General features: G+C 38.3%; 1 protein-coding gene across 3 annotated transcripts; it reads right to left on the bottom strand.

Moving 5' to 3' along the window:
• Positions 1 to 561: 561 nt before the first annotated feature.
• PCNP (PEST proteolytic signal containing nuclear protein) lies at positions 562 to 18,393 on the bottom strand. 3 transcript variants are annotated; one of them, XM_058555711.1, is made up of 5 exons: positions 17,092 to 17,197; positions 11,271 to 11,485; positions 7,593 to 7,667; positions 3,588 to 3,643; positions 562 to 2,393 (listed from the first exon to the last, which is right to left on the bottom strand). In XM_058555711.1, the coding sequence occupies exons 1-5, from the start codon at positions 17,153 to 17,155 to the stop codon at positions 2,267 to 2,269; spliced, it is 537 nt and encodes a 178-aa protein (XP_058411694.1). In that variant the 5' UTR covers positions 17,156 to 17,197; the 3' UTR covers positions 562 to 2,266. The 3 variants fall into 3 exon arrangements, 2 of the variants coding, with proteins under 2 accessions (XP_058411694.1, XP_058411695.1); XR_009222214.1 differs by lacking the exons at positions 562 to 2,393; positions 11,271 to 11,485 and having other exon boundaries at positions 3,632 to 3,643; positions 17,092 to 18,393; XM_058555712.1 differs by lacking the exons at positions 562 to 2,393; positions 3,588 to 3,643; positions 7,593 to 7,667; positions 11,271 to 11,485 and adding an exon at positions 11,492 to 11,686 and having other exon boundaries at positions 17,092 to 18,393.
• Positions 18,394 to 18,463: the final 70 nt, after the last annotated feature.

Below are 18,463 nucleotides of genomic sequence, written 5' to 3'. Positions count from 1 at the left end.
TTAAAAGAAGTATCTTCACTTGACCAGGAAAGTAACTTGAACAATCCGTCCACAGCTTGTCAAGCTAACCTTGATTATTAGAGTTAAGAAAAAACATTTGAAACTCACAGCCTTCATTTGTAATTACTCAAACTAGAAATGAATCTTAATTCTAGAATGTAGAACCTTTTCATTTGCTGACCTATTGGGCATCAGCATTATAAACCTTAAGAAAATACATTATATAGAACTAATGGATGCTAGACACTAGTAAGAGAACACCTTCTGACAGTTAGGGATTTTCAAAGATATGCTTTGGCAGAATTTTCTATAGCAGAGGACGGATAACACTGGCAGTGGAAGGGGGGTGGGGGGATTTGGATTAAGTCTTTTCCAACCCAAGATATAGTAATGCTACAGAACTATGTGCTAAGTTAGGTAGATTCCAATAAATAATAATTTTAAATCTCCCATTACTTCGGCCAACAATCAGGGCAAGAGTAGCAATCATAACATTGGTCTCTTCTTTGTTAAAACAAAAAACCCAGCAACAATTAAGTGGAATAGAAAATAAGAACACTATTGGGTTTGACAAATTTATTGGTATTTTAGTAAAGACATTCATCTCAGTCATTTCGCTCTCCCATCTTGACCTTAGGTTAATATTTGAGTCAAGAAAAGAATATGTAGGAGAGGGATGTTATTTTAACATAAACAGTAAAATGGACAAAAATGGAAAGTTTGCCTACATTAAAGCAAGTTAAATTCATGTATCTTGGTATAATTAAATCATGTAAGTAAGAACTAATAGTTCTATATACATTTCCATTGTTTTACTTGGGGCTTACTCTAAACTTAAATGCAAGTGAACAAAGTGTTAGGAATATATACAGGCTGCTTCTCTGGAGTTATTACTTATTAAAAGAGCTCAGCGAGTAGTTACCACCAAAACAAATAGTCTGAAGCTGCCTCCAAATTTAACATTGTAGGAGTTTTTAAGGAAATCATTATTACTGTATGTTTCTTTTATCTGTGACTATACTTTTAAAGATGTGTTTAACTGTCACATTAAGAAAATTTCATATACAATACAAAAATAAAAAAAACCACAACCCTACAACACATAGATCTAACAAAGTATATGTGGTGAAAGATTCCATAAAATATGCTTAAAGATGCATTTTCTTTCCTTCTAATTTCAGTACCTAAAATGTGCTTTTGTGAGGCCATTGGTCAATATGTATACACTTAAAATGAACCACGTTACTGTATTAAATAAGAATTCCCATAGTAAGTTCAAATCAAACTGGATTTCACCAGTAACTTAAATGCTTTGACAAAGTTACAGAAAGTGCATCTTTCTCATTTTCCATCTTCATACAATGTTGCGCTTTTTTCTGCACCAGAAAAACTTTACCTTTTAAAAAATAAAAACAGCCAAATATTTAAGCACTATGTACACTTAAATTTTCGGTGGTGGTTTGTATTTTAAAAGAAACAGCTTCCTTATGATTTGCCTTAAGTTCTGGTGGAAATGCTTACAGGAACTAGCTAATAACAAAAACCAAGAGAAGCACATTCAAAATACTGATTTACTTTGGTAGCAAATGGTTGTTCTTTGAATACTAAGGAAGGCAGACAAGACCCATTAAGGTAGAGTGGGCTATTTCAAATACTCAACAGTTTACATAAAATTTTAAAATGTTCTTTAAAGAGCTAAGCGTCTGTGTCCACTGAGAGCAGTGCAATACCTGGTTTACGATGACTTGAAACAAAACCAACGCCCATTAGGAAAAAAGCTGTATTTTAATTTTATCTAATTAACTTTCAGTCAACAGTAACATTTTCCTCCCAATACAATACTCCCTCCTCTCTATAAGGCTGTTCCTGGGAGCCAGACAGTTTGGGTAAAAAGGGAGTTAAGTTAGAGAGTAACTGCTTGCAGTTTAAATAGACAGTAACTTTTTGCTTCTCTCTTAATGTGCTAATAGTTGTGTCTAAAAAAATATGCAATTCTTAGGTACCATTTCTGATTTTTTTATTATCTGTAACCTTTGGAAACTAATCACATGAAACTACAAAATTAGCAAATGTCTTGAAATCTGTATATAAAACATAAATTACCTCTAATTTCAAACTCTCATTTATTAGTGTACCACTCAATCTTCAAAAAAAAAAGAAAAAAAAAAGGGCGGCTCCAAAGATAGTCTTATACCATTCTTTAAAAAAGGAAACTGTTCCTTTCAACTTTACACCCACCCCACACCCCAATTTCCAAACACATCATTTAATCGTCTTGGTCATGGACATTTCCAAGATGGGATTTTATGTTTCGCTCCCATAGCTTCTGGTTATCAGAAAACCCATGCTTTCCTTTATTGAAGGAGTTTGGTCCTGCTGATGTTGGTGTATCCCTGTGTTAAAAGAAAGGAAACATTTAAAATGTTATATAAAGCCTTCTGGTGCATGTCTTTAACTCATTCCAAAAACATTTGTTTAGCACCTATTATAAACACAGGCTAAACATCAGAAGCCCCTACAGAGCTTTTCAAAAATACCCTTTCCACAGACCCAGTCCTGAAATCGCAGTTTCAGTAGGCCTGAGGCGGGGCCAGGTAAATCTGTAGTCTTAACAAACATTTAAGGTGATTCTGATACACAGCTAAGGGTGGCAACCACTACAGTTTTTAAAACTGCCGCTTGCAACCCATTAATAGGATCATAAAATCAATTTGGTCGCTTGCCATGGGCATTTATAAAAAATGAAACAGAAGAAAAACACGAAGATGTATCACATATAGAAAGGTTCAGTCACTGTATGAACTTCTGTTTCAATTTTACATGCTTAGATATATGTATACTGGGTGTTTAGATTGGGTTACAATGTCAGACCTATTTCTTACTTTAGGTCCCAGTATGAAAGGAAGGCAGGCAAACAGCCACTGGGATTGTTCACATTTGAATCACAGACTGAAAGTCTGAAGACTTATGCTTTTGTATGGACTTAGCAATTAGTTCTTTGGGGTTTACACATTTGGTAGAAATGGGGACATAGCATGAGTTCATTTGAAGTCAAATTTTCCTATTAGCTTCTAAGTTATCCATTACGCATAAAAAACATCATGTTAACTTGAAATTGTTATTTCCATGACAGCAGAAACAATGGGGGAAAATTAAAAATTAAAATACTATGATTTGTCTTATTTTGGTACTTGGCATCTAAGTTACCAAGGAAAAAAAAGACACATAAGATCAAGATGAAGTGGTGGGAATGATGTCATAAGATGTGAAATGAGTGAAAACCATTTCTCTTTTATACTTGAAAAAATTTTAAATTTAAAACCAGAAACATTACTCATAGCTACTTCTTATTTGAAAAAAGATAGACTGTATGCATCTGAAAAGAAACAGCCTTAAATTATTATTTTGTCTTAAGATACTCATTTTCTCTTAACCAGAAAAGAAAATGAAATCACTGATAGCTCATAAAACAAAGCTATATTCCCCCAAAATGCAAGAAAAACCTGAACACTAAAAGATTACGGGCAATCTATTCTTGCTCTTAATTCACTATCATTTTCTACAACAGTTATGAAAAAGTATAATACCTTCCAATATTCTTCATCCTCATTTTTGCTTCTGGAGGCATTTCCTCTGGTTCACTCTAGAGAAAAAATAACAAGTAAAAAGAGATCACTGTATATAAATTTACTTAATTCACTTGATTACTAATAATGCTAAATTTTATATCTAAGTCTTTTAGCATTTTCAATACTGTAAATTTTGTAAAAGGAGAAAATTATCCATCTTAATTATATTTCTAAAAGAAATGCTCATCTTCTAGTGTGCTGATTTTGCATAAAGAAAAAAATTGGGGGAAACCTTGATATTCTAGAACTAAAAGCATTTGTTTATTATGTGCTACACACTGTGTTAAACACTTTAATATGCACTATCTTTTAAAACCCTAACAATCCTACAAGGTGGGTATGATTATCATCATTCACATTCTATAGGTGAGGTAAACAAGGTTAACTTGTCCAAAGTCACAAAGCTAAAGGTAGCAAAACAGTCAGATGCCAAAGCAAAGACTCAACCTTTTTATTGTATTGCTCCTTCTCAAAAATGTTTCCTTTACTATAAAGTCATCTTGAAAGTTCATTTCTTACGTTTCTGTACCTACAGCTGTTGAAAAGATATGTAACAAGTTCCTTTTAGATGTTTTTATGTATAAATGTTGCTGCTGAGCAAATATTCTTTTTTTTTTTTGGCTGAGGAAGATTCACCCTGAGCTAACATCCACTGCCAATCTTCCTTTTTTTTTTTTTCGCTTGAGGAAGATTAGCCCTGAGCTAACATCTGTGCCAATCTTTCTCCATCTTGTATGTGGGTTGCTGCCACAGCATGGCTTGGCGAGTGGTGTAGGTATGTGCCCGGGGTTCTGAACCCGTGAACCCAGGCCGCCAGAGTGAAGTGCATGGAACTTCAACCCTTAGGCCATGGGACCAGCCTCCAAATATTCTTTTTTAAAGGGGTGTCCTCAAGATCAGGCTTTAAGGGGTTTCTACTGGTCAAATCTGGGACAATTTGAGCATTATAGCCTGTTGAATAAAGTAAGAATCCATGAACCTACACTTATATAAATAAGGGAAAGTTCTTCCTTACAGTAAGAGACAATTAATAAACATAGAAGGGATGAAAGAATTAGAAAAACCACCATTTGACAAGCATCATAATAACTGATTCAGGCAAGAATCATCAACGGATGTTAATGCTCATGAGTGAATGTTTAAGAAATATATTTTCACATATTCTCAAAGTATGTCCCCACAAGATAAATTTTAATCACAAAAAGGTAAAACAGTAATTTGACAGTAGATAAATCTGGCAGATATCACTTTAACCAAATGATCGAAGTTAACATTGCCAGTAATGGGACACACTGACAGCATGTGCTCCCTGATGTGATGCACTGAAAACCTGGCATCACTTCTGTGGTATTCCTGCCAAAAGTAAGGAATGTAAATCTAATCATGAGGAAACACCAAACAAACCCAAATGGAGGGACATTCTACAAAATAACTGGCCCGAACTCGTCAAGACCCAGGAATTGTCCAAATTAAAGGAGACGAAAGACATACAACTGAAAAAATATTTTTAAATTTCAATTAATTAAATGGATGTCCTCTTTGTCCAATCTATTTCAGGCTCAGATATATATTCTTAACTATGTTCTGCAGAAAAACAAAGAACCAGATGAAGATCTTCAATGCATGTGTTCTTTTATCTAAGGACAAGTTTATCCTTTACTATCACTACCATCTTATAGCAGAAAGAGTGTTGTCTGAACCCGTCTAAGGTTTCTTTAAAAATAGTTAGGAAAGGGGCCGGCCCAGTGGCGCAAGCGGTTGAGTGCGCGCGCTCCGCTGTGGCGGCCCGGAGTTCGCCAGTTTGGATCCCGGGTGGGCACCGACACACCGCTTGGCAAGCCATGCTGTGACGGCGTCCCATGTAACGTGGAGGAAGATGGGCACAGATAGTAGCCCACGGCCAGTCTTCCTCAGCAAAAAAAGAGGAGAATTAGCAGATGTTAGCACAGGGCTGATCTTCCTCACAAAAAAAAAAAAAAGGGGAAAATGTAAGGTATGACACAAAGGACACAGGACGGGAAACCAGAAGACCTAGGTTCTAGTCCAACATCTGTGTGCATGAGCACATATTCATGCAAACTTAACTTCTTAATTTCTCCATTTACAAAACAGGAATAACTATATCACACGATTCACAGGGATATATGGAGGGTAAAATAAAATCATGTGAAAAGATATCCAAATTGTTAGGCATTCAAAGTAAGCCATTACTATTATGTAGGTGCTTACAATTTCCTGCCTCTCTACTTTTGCACATGCTGTTCCCTTCTTCGCATACTGTCCTTCCCTCATACAATCTATACATACCAAAATGCTACCTAATCACTTAAGAATGTTAGAGATGACAGAAAATATTAAAGTTAGTGCTTTTCTAACTTTTTTTGGGGTGGGCAATGAAATACTTTTTCCTTAACAAAACCTTACTTGGGCTCCCAAATATCAAACAGATGAAGGACTAGCTAAGTGAAATAGGGGCAGGAGACGAGCGCCCTCCTTGTTAGACATCACCTAACACCACAGCAGCTCCTGAGACATTTCCATAGAACCCCAAAACTCCGAGAGAGTTTAAAAATATATTATTAAATTGAACCTTCATTTTACAATTGAAAAACTAAGGATCCAAAAAGGTAAAGTGATTTATTCACAGGCTTTCTACCGGTTAATAACTGGACAGGACAGGACAAGACAAGAATCCGGGTCTTCTGATTTGCCAGCCTCGTGGTCTTTCTACTCTGCTTCATCTAGTTACCAAGTCTCTCTTCCTTCCCTGAATTTCCACAGCACTTCATCTCTTCAGGTACTTTTGATTTTTATCTTGTATTATTTTATGTATAAGTCTCTGCCCTATGAGGCTGAGCTCCTAGGGAAACATGTCTGATTTATCTTTGCAACCTCACTGTGCCTAGCACATAGAAAGCACTCAAGTGTGTAGAATGAGTAGAAGGCATTATCACAGACAGTGATAACCACACTAATTCTTTACCTACTGATCTGGGCTCCAATCATTCTGTATTTATCCTTGCCTAACACTCCTCTACAAAATTCTCTGGTCTAGTCGAATGCAGCTGCTTGGTATTTACCACTTGTGATTTGAAAGCTGATGTCTTAGCTTACAAAAGTATTCCTTGGTTCGTCAAAACACTGCCTAATGTTTTAGTACCCAACTCCTATTACTTCTCTTATATATTCTTCCCAATCACTCTAGCCCCACAAACGTCTGTGCTCCTCTGAATGTATAATTATTATCCATATTGTTTTTGAGAGCAATTACTCATGTACCCTGTGACACTTAATTGTTATACAATGAGGTCACATCTTAAGTGGGGGTTAGGTTCTCAAGTCAGAGCCTAAGGCAAAAAATCAGTCAAAATTATGTTTAAAATGCCATACGCCACTCATAAGCATGGTAAGAGAGGGACACTGTACCGGGCAGGAAGGACCTGGGACTGCCTAAGAGAATAAGAGCAGATAAGCATCTCATGCTCACTCTGCAACACATGCTTGTTGAGTAGAAGTGGCAAAATCACCTGCACTATTTAATTGTTACTCCTCACGAGAATGTGGGGAGAAAGCTGCCTTTTGTAAGTTGAATGCATTTTAAGTCAAATGCATGCATAATGTCTCATTACTGAAGGCTCCAACTATCAAAATTATTAAAGGTAGCAGTATTGAATTTTTCTTTTTTTGGATTCTACATACTTCCTAGCACATATATACATTATTATTCATAAAAGCATTTGTTGATTTGATATTTAAGTTCCTTGCCCCCTAAGTCAATAATATTTTAAATAATCCTAAAACCTAATAAATAGAAATACCCAGATTTTGCAGGTGTCACAAATAAATTGTTTGGAGTTGCAAAGAAAATTCACTAGTACTATTAATACAACCTACAATTTGCCACTAACATCTTCCTTAAAGAACTGGTTAAAGTAAAATAAACAAAACCGGGTACCAACTTACATCTTCGTCTTCATTAAAAGCTGCTGCTACTGAAAGGGTTTTTGGAGCAAGAGTTGGAACGGTTTCTTTAGGCTTCTGAAGAAGAAACATTAAAAATAGTATCACATAACACTTATACAGACTTGTTTAATGATATGAATAATTTATCTTCAAAGATTCAACTTTATGTTTTCACAAAAACATATAGTAAGGAACTCAGAATAAACTTTGGACAAATCCATTTTCTTCTTGAAAATGTGGATTCTCAGTGGGTAGGTTTTATTTTATTAATTGTATATCCATTTGTTTTCCTCCTGTAAAAGATTCTAGTTAGGACCCAAAAAATTTAACATCATTTAGCTAAGGGGTACCTGGTACAGTTAAAAGACAATAATTAACAATACTTTCCCATAGTAATATTAAGTACAGTGTGCCCTGAGAACACAAATGACACCAAGACTCATGTTCCTCTCTCTACTAGCTTTCTGCCCTTTAGCCCGTAAATATGTTTCATCCACACCATCTCCTCTCTAACCTGTTTTTTTTTTGTTTGTTTGTTTGTGAGGAAGACTTGCTCTGAGCTAACATCCATTGCCAATCCTCCTCTTTTTGCTGAGGAAGATTAGCTCTGAGCTAACACTGGTGCCCATCTTCCTCCATTTTGTATATGGGATGCCGCCACAGCATGGCTTGATGAGTGGTGCATCCTGGGTCCTCACCCAGGATCCAAACCTGCAAGCCCTGGGCCGCCAAAGTGGAGGATGCGAACTTAACCACTACGCCACCAGGCCAGCCCCTCTCTAACCTGTTTTTGAAGTAAATTGTCCTCACTACCTCCAATCCTCTCACCACCCATTCAGTCATCAACCCACTGCAATCTGGCTTCCTTCCTCACCATTGCCCATGGTCCCTCACTCACCTACAACCAGGTGATCCCAATTCTGTAGCATCACCAATGACCAGTGTGCTGAGACAGTGCTTTTTATTGGCTACTCTCCTAATTCTCTGACCTTCTGTTCCCTCTCTCTCCTCCCTCCTGTTCCCCTTAAATGACAGATATTCAAGATTCTGTCCTTAGTGACCTTTCCTTCTCTGTACTTCCCTGGTCAACTTCATTCATTCCCATAGTTTTAACAACCAAATCCTATGTCTACCCCAAAATAGGACATCATCTGCCCACTGGACAAATCCACTTAGAGCTGCCACGGGCACTTCGGTTTCATAGTGTTTATTAGTACCTAAGCCAGAACATCTTTTCCTCAACTTGCACATTCTATTGTAAGATCTTGCTGATTAGACATCTATTAAATAGACTTAAATCTCTCTCCCCATCATACTACCACACTACCAACACCTAAAGCCAATTAGCATTACTTGCCTGAACTACTGTTAGAAATACCATCTCCCGACCTTTGGTGTTTTTTCCTCTAATCCTCTATACTGGTACCACAGCGATGTTTCCAAAATGCACAACTGCTTAAGGGTCGAGACTCCTTATAATGGTTCCATGGCTCTGCTAGAGCCTAAATAAAGCCAAACTATATTATGGAATACAAGCCCTTTATGATTTGGTCCTATGGTCTCATTTTGGGGGCTTTCTGTCCCTACACTTGCCTACCAACACTTTCCAACTACGAACAATTTCCTGAATGTATCAAGTGGCTTCATATCTAAACTGCCTTTGCAGGAAATTCTTTTTATGTGAGATGCCCTTTTGCCTGCTGCCTGCACTTAAGGCCAACTCACACATCACCTGATCAGGGAAATCTTTTCTGACCTGCTGAAACAAAAAGAACCATCCCTTCCTCCATAACAGAAATACTTTTTACAAACAATGTTCGCTTTTCAAGGACTAAAAAAATGTTAATTTGGAGATTATACATAGTCACTCTACAAACACTCTTTACTCTTTCAAAGATGTCATGTCTTTGATGCTGGAGACACAACATAAGACACAAAGAAGTATTTGTAGGTTGATCAACTATTTTTTCACATCATATAATCAAAGCAACAGTTTCAACTATTTTTTATATCCTACACCTCACTTGCCCAAGAAGATTGTGTTTACACTATAACTTATTTTATGAAAACAGATTTTTGCTTTCCACAGATTAAAAGTTTTACTGAGTAAGCTTTCTCAAACATAACCCTCCCATCTAAATGACCAGTAATGACTAAATCAAGTGAATGATTTAGAAAAAGTAGGGATTTGGATATCTGATTTAGGGGGTGTGTGGAACACAGTAAAATCTATTATCAAGGGGAACATCTGTAGAAGTGTACATGAGAATATACGTTTAACGACTATCCAAAAAAGATAAATATTTAAGCAGTTAGGTCTTTGCAACTTAAAAAAAAAACAGATTAAACAAAAAGAATCTGCTCAAATAGGGAGAACAGTCATAAGCAATGAAGTTACAAGATGAATGTCTTTTGTTCAAACTGAATTAGAAAAAAAAAAGAAAAAGGCGAAACAGCTTAGGGTGGGAGGGGGTTTGGAGGAATGGCAGCCCTTTCAAAACTACAAGCGTAGCTCAAACATACTGACTTTAGTGGGAACCCAATACATAGCATATTTTTAAGATCTTTGAATGAATTTCTGATGTAGAAAAAAGCTGTATGCATCCAGCAACTGAGCATTAATTTTCACGGAACAGACATGAACAACTCAAAAGCAATTTTAGGATTTTTCTCCTTACACAAGAATGTAACTATTTTCTAAAGCTAATAGCAATACACTATTTAAGTAACTTTTTTGTTAAAGAAGAGATCTATTTGGGGGCCGGCCCGGTGGCGCAAGCGGTTAAGTGCGCGCGCTCCGCTGCGGCGGCCCGGGGTTCGCTGGTTCGGATCCCGGGCGCGCACCGACGCACTGCTTGGCAAGCCATGCTGTGGCGGCGTCCCATATAAAGTGGAGGAAGATGGGCACGGATGTTAGCCCAGGGCCGTCTTCCTCAGCAAAAAAAGAGGAGGATTGGCGGATGTTAGCTCAGGGCTGATCTCCCCACAAAAACAAAAAAAAAAAAAAAAAAAAAAAAAAGAAGAGATCTATTTGGTTGAACCATATGAAACTGTCACTTTTGAAGGTCAGACCTAGTCAAATTTCTAAACTCCAGATGCTTCAAGCTAATATTTCAAATACTGTCCAGATACTCCATGGTTCATAAGTTTAATTCAAGGTTTATATCTTAAAAGAAAGGATCAAAAGTTGATGTGTAAAGGACTATTGTCACAGGATGGATAGTACTCAATGTCCATTTGTAACTCTGAAGTAAGGTAATCAAGAAGCTCTTCTTATCAAGCAATACTTACTAACATTAATCTTTTAAGATACAAATAACTGATTTCTAGAGATATTTTTAATATTACTGGAATTGAAAGATAAGAAAAGCTGAAATTCTTTCTGAAAATATTTTTCAGAAGTTTTTCTCAACTTAAAAAAATTCTAAGCTACTACTCTACAAATTATATAATCCCTATAACAGTTGTTCCTTCTTATCTTCCAAACCTTTTTTTAAATAGTTTTATTCAGATATAATTGATTAAGACCTCTCTCGAACACGGAGCCAAAAACTTCTTAAATATTTAAATTTAACTTTATGCACCAATGTACCTTTTTATACTTAATTTACCGAAGCCAGTAAAACAAATTTGTAAGACCCATTATAAACATCACATATAAAATAACAATTAACTCACACTTGATCCGAGTTTGATGGATATGGCAGAGGCTTTCTTTGTCGTCTGACTACCTATGGCAAATCCAAACTTGGAGATCTTTGTAGGCTTTGTTGGGAGGTCTGCAGCTTCTTCTTCAGCTGATCGTTTCTCAGCGCTGCGACTGGAACTTTCCCCTCCATTACTGGAAGAAACAGTCTTAGTTTTCACAGGTTTTTCTGCTTCTTCTTCAGGTCCTGGTGAAGTCGAAACAACTTACCAAGATGAGCTATTTTTACTGAGCAGATTGATGGGAGTAGCAACCTCAAAAAGCATCGTTATAAGGAAGATACCTCTGCAGTTGTCACCTACTGACCCAACAGTCTCTTCCACTGTTTGTTAGAGTATACAGCAGGAACTGAGATTGTGTGGCAGTAGAAGAGGCTCCCATGAATTAACTAGCATAAAATACAGAGCAATTTAAATTATAAACATAGAGTTCACAAAAAGTAAAGACCTTTCAACTAAGTACTATTATATGAGTTGTACAATAATCTAGTTACTTGTGGGATTTTGCTTTTAGAAATTAAGGTCTATAAATTCTTCTACACAAACTAGTTTGTGAGCAATCAGTCACATCACAGGATAGTACACTTGACTAACAAATTCTAATATTCTTCAATAACGTACCACTAGTTATACAAAGTACTTAGTTATGAACAGCCCATTATTACCCGAACTACAGTGTTAATACAGCCTGGAGTAATTTTCTTGAGTGATTAGTTCCTCATGTACATCTCACACAACCTTTAGAGCTGAAAAGGAATGTCAAGGAAGGCTGCAAGGTCTTCCCCTCTTGAGTAATTTAATTCTCCTCTGAGAGCCTGGTTATCACGTTTTAAGCCATCCTGAAGAGCTATTAACTGGGGCCTGCCCAGTGGCATAGCAGTTAAGTGTGCGTGCTCCGCTGCGGGTGGCCCGGGTTCGGATCCCCGGCACGCACCTACGCACTGCTTGTCAGGCCACGCTGTGGTGGCATCTCACATAATGTGGAGGAAGATGGGCATGGATGTTAGCTCAGGGCTGATCTTCCTCACACACACACAAAAAAGAGCTATTAACTATCATAATTAGTTTATACATTATTTTTCCTTATGAAAGAAAGATGACCTAATTATAACTTCAAAAAGGAGGCACACACATGTAGGTTTGGAATGCAAGATGTCTTTCAGTAATTTTGCTTGTTTGTATTAATCACTGATGAATCAGTTCACATCTTGAATATTTTAGGTCTGTTATACAAGGCTATTTAAGAACATACTGGGAGCTAAGAGAGAAGATGGCTGGCTGATATTAAAAGTTTTATTTTCCTTCCCCAGTTTACCATTCCACTCTATAGAGTGTATTCTGCTACACTGGATGAATAGTTTACTTACGGAGAAAGAGAAGATGCTCTAAGGGATGGCCCTGACAATAGTTAAGAAAACAGGACAAAAAGCTAGAATGGAGGAAAAGGGGGAAATCAAACCCAAAGAGACTGACAGGTAATGGATTAAAAGACCAGAGGCTATAGATCTCAATCTACCTAGTTTTGGTATGATGGGGTCTCTAGATTAACAAACTCTTTGAACAGAGCATTTGATTTCGTTTAGAGGAAAGATAAAAGGAAGTCTTTATTCCCCTTGAACAAGGGGTGAGAGTTGTAATGACAACGGTGGGGGAGGGGTGGGGGGGAACTAAGCAGGTTACATTTTGGAATTTCCCCAGGAGGCAAATACAGCAGGGGAATGGTTGCTTGAGGTGCCATTCACTTATTTAGATATGAAATTTAAAAAGTACCTGAAGAATGCAAGATTACTATTCAAGAGTTGAAATACAGAACTCAATTTAGAATTTCTCAGAAAAAAACGTATTATGCAAAGTTTTTTCAAAGTCTACGTTTATGACTAAAAGCAATTATGCTAAATTTTATTCTGCATTCTATTTATGGTTTTAATCAAGTATGAATTTTACAGTAAAACCCAAACAGTGATAACTACTTCTTTGTGACTGACACAGGTAAAATTGAAAACTCACTGGCTCTACGTATCGTAACATATAGAAAACCCATTGGTTTTACATACAGAAACAATCTATATACTACAGGCACAAGTTTTGTGCAAACATAAACTCTGAGAAATGTCAAAACAAATAGCATAAAGAACATTTAGTGTTGAGTGTAGCGTAACTCTGCTCTTTGAACTGTGAGCTAAGGGCTGTAATTAGTCAAGATTTCTGGTTCTCTTAAAACCTATCTTTTCTGAATTCTAGGTCTCCTTTATCCAGAAAATAATTCTGGAACAAAGAACTTAGAAAAATTAAAGCACAAATATGGGAAAAAGTGAAAACATAATTCTTACTATAATATTAATAACAACATTAAGTGTGACAACTAGATGAACCAGGATGTGCTAACACATGGAACACAACAGTATCTGTCCAATCTCATGATGCTGCAGGAAAGATTTCCATAGACTGGGCTAGAAAAAGGTAGTATGAAAAGGGGAATTGGGAAAACTACTCCTACACTAATTAAGTAATCAGCTGGCAGCGACTAAATTTTATTCACATCTTCGTTCTTGTCATCTGAAGAGGCAAACTATTAAGACCACTCACATTTCAGGGCCACACTGAAGATTAAACATACTATGTCCATTAGGTCATTTCTACACATGACTGATTCCAGATCCAGCAACTTATTTCTGGACACAGTAAATAACTGGCCTTGCTCACGCTCATGAAGTTTTTTTTTTTTTTTGAGCAGTTGTAAATACTCAATAGCTTTAGAAAACATCTACTCTTCAATGAAGAAGTAGGGGGAAGGCAATGAAGGAAGGTGGGTGCACTATCAGTACTCATTACTTAGCCTTAAATGGCTCAGTGGGTCATGTGGATCGAGCTGTTACTTTCTCTTTATGTAATCCTCTTCTAAAAGTTATTTAGTAACATACACAAAACATTTAGGAAATAAAGCAAATGAAATAAGCAATGAGGGAAGATGGGAAAATATGACAGTCAAATCTATGTTATTATCAATGTGATTGTTATTACAATTTCTACAATTCTATATATAGTTCATTAGAAAATTATTTCAACCTAATGTGAGCTTTGAAATATACCATTAAACATCAACATTAATTCCTAAGTCCATTAAGGGCTTTCCTTTAAACACATGTCCTTCTTTAGTATTTGGGGCTTTTACTCAAGAACTGCTATTTTCAATTCATTTAATGAGATGTTTTGTACTTTGGGACTGTGGAAAACAAAATTTTGGATGACCATAGATTAGGAATGTGAAAATTTTTAGCAATGTGACATATTTTAAAGGATGAATAAATATGTGGCAAGTTTTCTAAAAATAAGAAAATCATACATGAACTTAAAATAGATAAAATTATATCAAATTAGTAGATTCTTATCAAGGAATATTTTAATAAAAGGAATTTTATCTAGTTCATATTCATTCTGAGAAAACAAAATGTGTTAATTAATGTGAAATCAAATTACACATAGTACTGCCATTTTTTTTTCTTTTTCACTGAATAGTTGAAGAGGTGAGGTGGGCCCTGGAGCACAAAGATATCTTACTTTGAAAAAAATTACCTAATAAGCAAGTTTAAGTCTACAATGGTACCCTTCACAACCGATTTGCATTCTGGTAGCTTCTTCGTCTGAAAAAAGGGCACACAGCTACCTCTCTAACAGGACTGGTGTGCAGCTTAAATGAGAATATATTCAAGACCCTTATAGTGTCTGGCATGATAAATGTGAATTCCACTAAAGCAGTTCTTAGGTAACCTAAAATAAACTGAGATGGTTATGATTATGATATGAATAGCTCTTCTCTAAAATTTCTACTTATTTCAAGAAGCTACAAAAATCTAGCCAAAGGGAGGGAAAAAAAAATCTACCCAAAGCCTTACCCTTAGCATCATCTTTCCTCTTTAGGGTGAGAGCAGGTAGTTCAAGTACGTAGCTTCACTTACTAACAAAAATTCATGTTAACTATGGAGGTAATCTACTTGTTAAAAAAAAATATCTGTACTTTCAACTTACTGAACTGTTCAATAGTAATTAAAAATGAGAATATTCTCTAGGTAAGGCCCTAAAACAAACCTGATATTATTTCAAAACAGTGCCTATTTGCCATAAAATTATCAATTCAGCAATATCCACTGTATTAAATATTTTAACTATGATTCCTTTGTACAATTTCGTGAAAAACATCTGACATTCAACAATGGTTTATATGCAACAGACTATTTTCTTGCAAAGGAAGGCACACTCAAGGCAAATTATGCAGAAGTTATTAAGGGATATTACTTACTCTAAGTCACCAAAAAGGAGATCATAATAATTTTTGATACCAATTAACAAAGATAATTTTACACCAAAAAAAAAAAAAGCTAAAATAGAAACATCAATATTCATACAGCAGAGCTAATTATCACTAACTGAAAGGGTGGCGGATAAACTATACAGCAGACTTATGCTGACACTTAAGCTACATTTTGGCAGCACATTAAACACATTTCCCATACTCTCAGTCAAGACAGTTAAAAAGCCAGTCTAAAAGTTCAAAGATAGCCTAAAAAAGCCAGATAAGATTCTTTAAGCTAGAGATTTTTGTTCTTCCTCAAACTACTACTTTTTTATGTAATGTTACTCGATAATTTCCAAGACAATAATTTTTGAGGAAAAAAATCCCTAATGAGGTAGTACTAGACGGTTTAAACTATTGTTTCATAAACTATTTTACTAGTAAAAAAAGGGGGCAGTGGAGAGAGGGGAGAGAGTTTTGGCTCAACTAACAGCACTGTATGTGTTTTTTAAAAAGAAAATTCTGGGTCCAAACTAACTGAACATGACACTTTTCTCAATTTTTGTTCCCAAGGCAATTCACATTAAACATAACGTTAGTAGGTCCTAAGAGTTGCCTTCATCTGCTATTAATCTGTATTTCCTCATATTACATACTTTCAGGGATAAGACTGGAAGGAGTCAGGAGAGAGAGTACTACTTAAAACGTTCTAAAGACAGGAGGCTCAGCTCGCACGTGTTAAGTCACTCGCCTTGTTACGACACAGCGGGGCTGAACAGATTACCTGTTTCTACTCCCTAATGCACAAGACCCAAATCTGCCGGGGTCGAGGGGACAGAATAAAGACAGCGGTAACCTGAGTGTACAACGTAACAAAACACAGGACGAGTCACGCTAGCCTACTTAGCCACCCGAACATCGGGCACGCTGTTAGCTGGCGGCAGCCTAGCTCAGAAAAGGCAGACACCTCCAAGAAAGGCAACCGAACCCTGACCCTGGCCCCCGCGGCCGAAACCAGCGGGCAGGCAAGGCCTTCCTCTTGCCCTCCATCGCCTCGACCCGTCCCGCACAGGGTCAGTATTCGGCCGGAAGAGAAAGGGAGGAGAAAGGCGGGTGGTCCGCCTCCTCAGCGGAAAAGGAGCAGCAAGCTAACTCCCCGGGGAAACTGAGAGGCCGGCGGCGGAGGAAACTCGGCCCGCCGCTCCGGCTCCTCCCCGAGTTCGCTCCCCTCTCGGGTGGCCCTCTCCCCTCCCCTCGGAAGCAGGCCTCCGCTGGGGCCAGGAGGTGCCGGACGGTGGCCGGCCCTCCCCCGGCGAGGCGGCCAAGTGGGCCCGGGTCCCAGCGGGCCGCGCCGGGCGTGCCCGGGGCTCGTCTGGGCCCAGCACCTGGCCGGGTGAGCGCCGGGTCCGCCCCTTCTGGCCCCACCCCACTCCCCCACCCCGGGGAGCTCAAAGAGAGTCCCAGAGCATCCCCCTCAGGCCGCGACGCTGGGGTTGTGTTCACCTCCGGCGGCTCCAGCTCGCTGAGACTTCTCGGGCTTCTCCTCTCCCGCCTTCCCGTCCGCCATTTTCCCCGCCGCGGCCTCCCCTGCAGCCGCGCGAAGGACGTCACGGCCCCGCCCAGCAACCATGGAGCTCGGAGCCGGCCGGCGAGGCGGCAGCCTAGAGCGACCCTGCGGCGCGAAAAGCGGCCCTTGTGGAAGCGGAAGTGCTGTCGTCGACGAGCCGCCTGAAGGCCGGGCGGGAGGTTGGGTGGTGTCTGTAGCTGGCTGGGGAGGGGCTCTGCTAGAGGTCGGTTCAGTTTTCGTGGTCCGGTGGCCGATCCAGAAAGTGAGAGGAAGTGGGAGCGTCACCCTGGACGTTGGTGAAATCTTGTACGGTTCCTGCAGACCCGGGCGTGTTAAGAGCCAGTGGGCTCTTTCATTCTGCTTTTGCTGCATCGCGGGTGCCTTCTTGAATAAAAAAGGAGGGCTGTGGTCTTTTTCCCACTTTAGGGGAAATCAACGTTTATTGAGCGCCCCCTTGTGTCAGACCCTATCGTTTAATCGCCACAATCGTCCAATGCATTACCCTCTTAATTAGCTGTGAGAGTTGAGGTCAGAGTAATTCGTGTAAGGTGACGTACCCAAGCGGTAAAACGACTTTTTCTGCAGGCCGCAATTTCTGTGTCAAATTAAGAGAAGTTACTATGTTAAGTGAAGACTGCAGTAATTTCTGCCTTACTTAGAAGCCTTCCGTGGATCCCCAGGGTCTGCAGAATGATGTCCAAGCGTTATATTGGGTCTCAGCCTAACTTTTCAGCTTTCTCTTTCCTTTTTCTCTGCACTGCCCTCTGGCCATACGGGGTCGATTCCTTGCCTAGAGAACTAGCGTTTCTGGGTTTGCCCTATAATATGCAGTGAGTGTTACAGAAATTGGTCTTAAGAAGTTAGAGTTTGGGTTTGAATCCCTGATCTGCCCTTTATGGCCGAGTATACTTTGAGGGTTTCTTACAGAGGGCGTCATTTTTTGGTTAAAAGCTGGGACTGTAAAGTCAGACAGATCTTTTGAACTGAGACAAGACTTAAAGGCCGAATTATTTTGAGTAAATTTTCCTTATCTGTAAAAAAAAGTGGCATTGATAGTTCCTATAATTTTGTTTAAATAATTCATGTAAACTGCATACTGTTTGGCACAGGGTAGGTACTTAGTAGTATTTGGTAAAAGATAGGGCCTCCTTTAAGAAATGTACTGGATAGCATTTCTCGTGCTAATTTCCAGTTCAGAAACTGGATAGAAATACTTGGCCATGCATTTGTTTCCCATATTTTCAAAAATTTTAATGGTGCAGGTGGTCTACAGTGAATGTTCCCTAAAGTTCATTTCTTAGGAAACAA

This window comes from Diceros bicornis, chromosome 15 (assembly GCF_020826845.1).
Source record: "Diceros bicornis minor isolate mBicDic1 chromosome 15, mDicBic1.mat.cur, whole genome shotgun sequence".
Classification (NCBI taxonomy): domain Eukaryota; kingdom Metazoa; phylum Chordata; class Mammalia; order Perissodactyla; family Rhinocerotidae; genus Diceros; species Diceros bicornis.
Note: the sequence above shows the minus strand (reverse complement) of the source record. Positions and strands in the feature narration are given on the sequence as shown.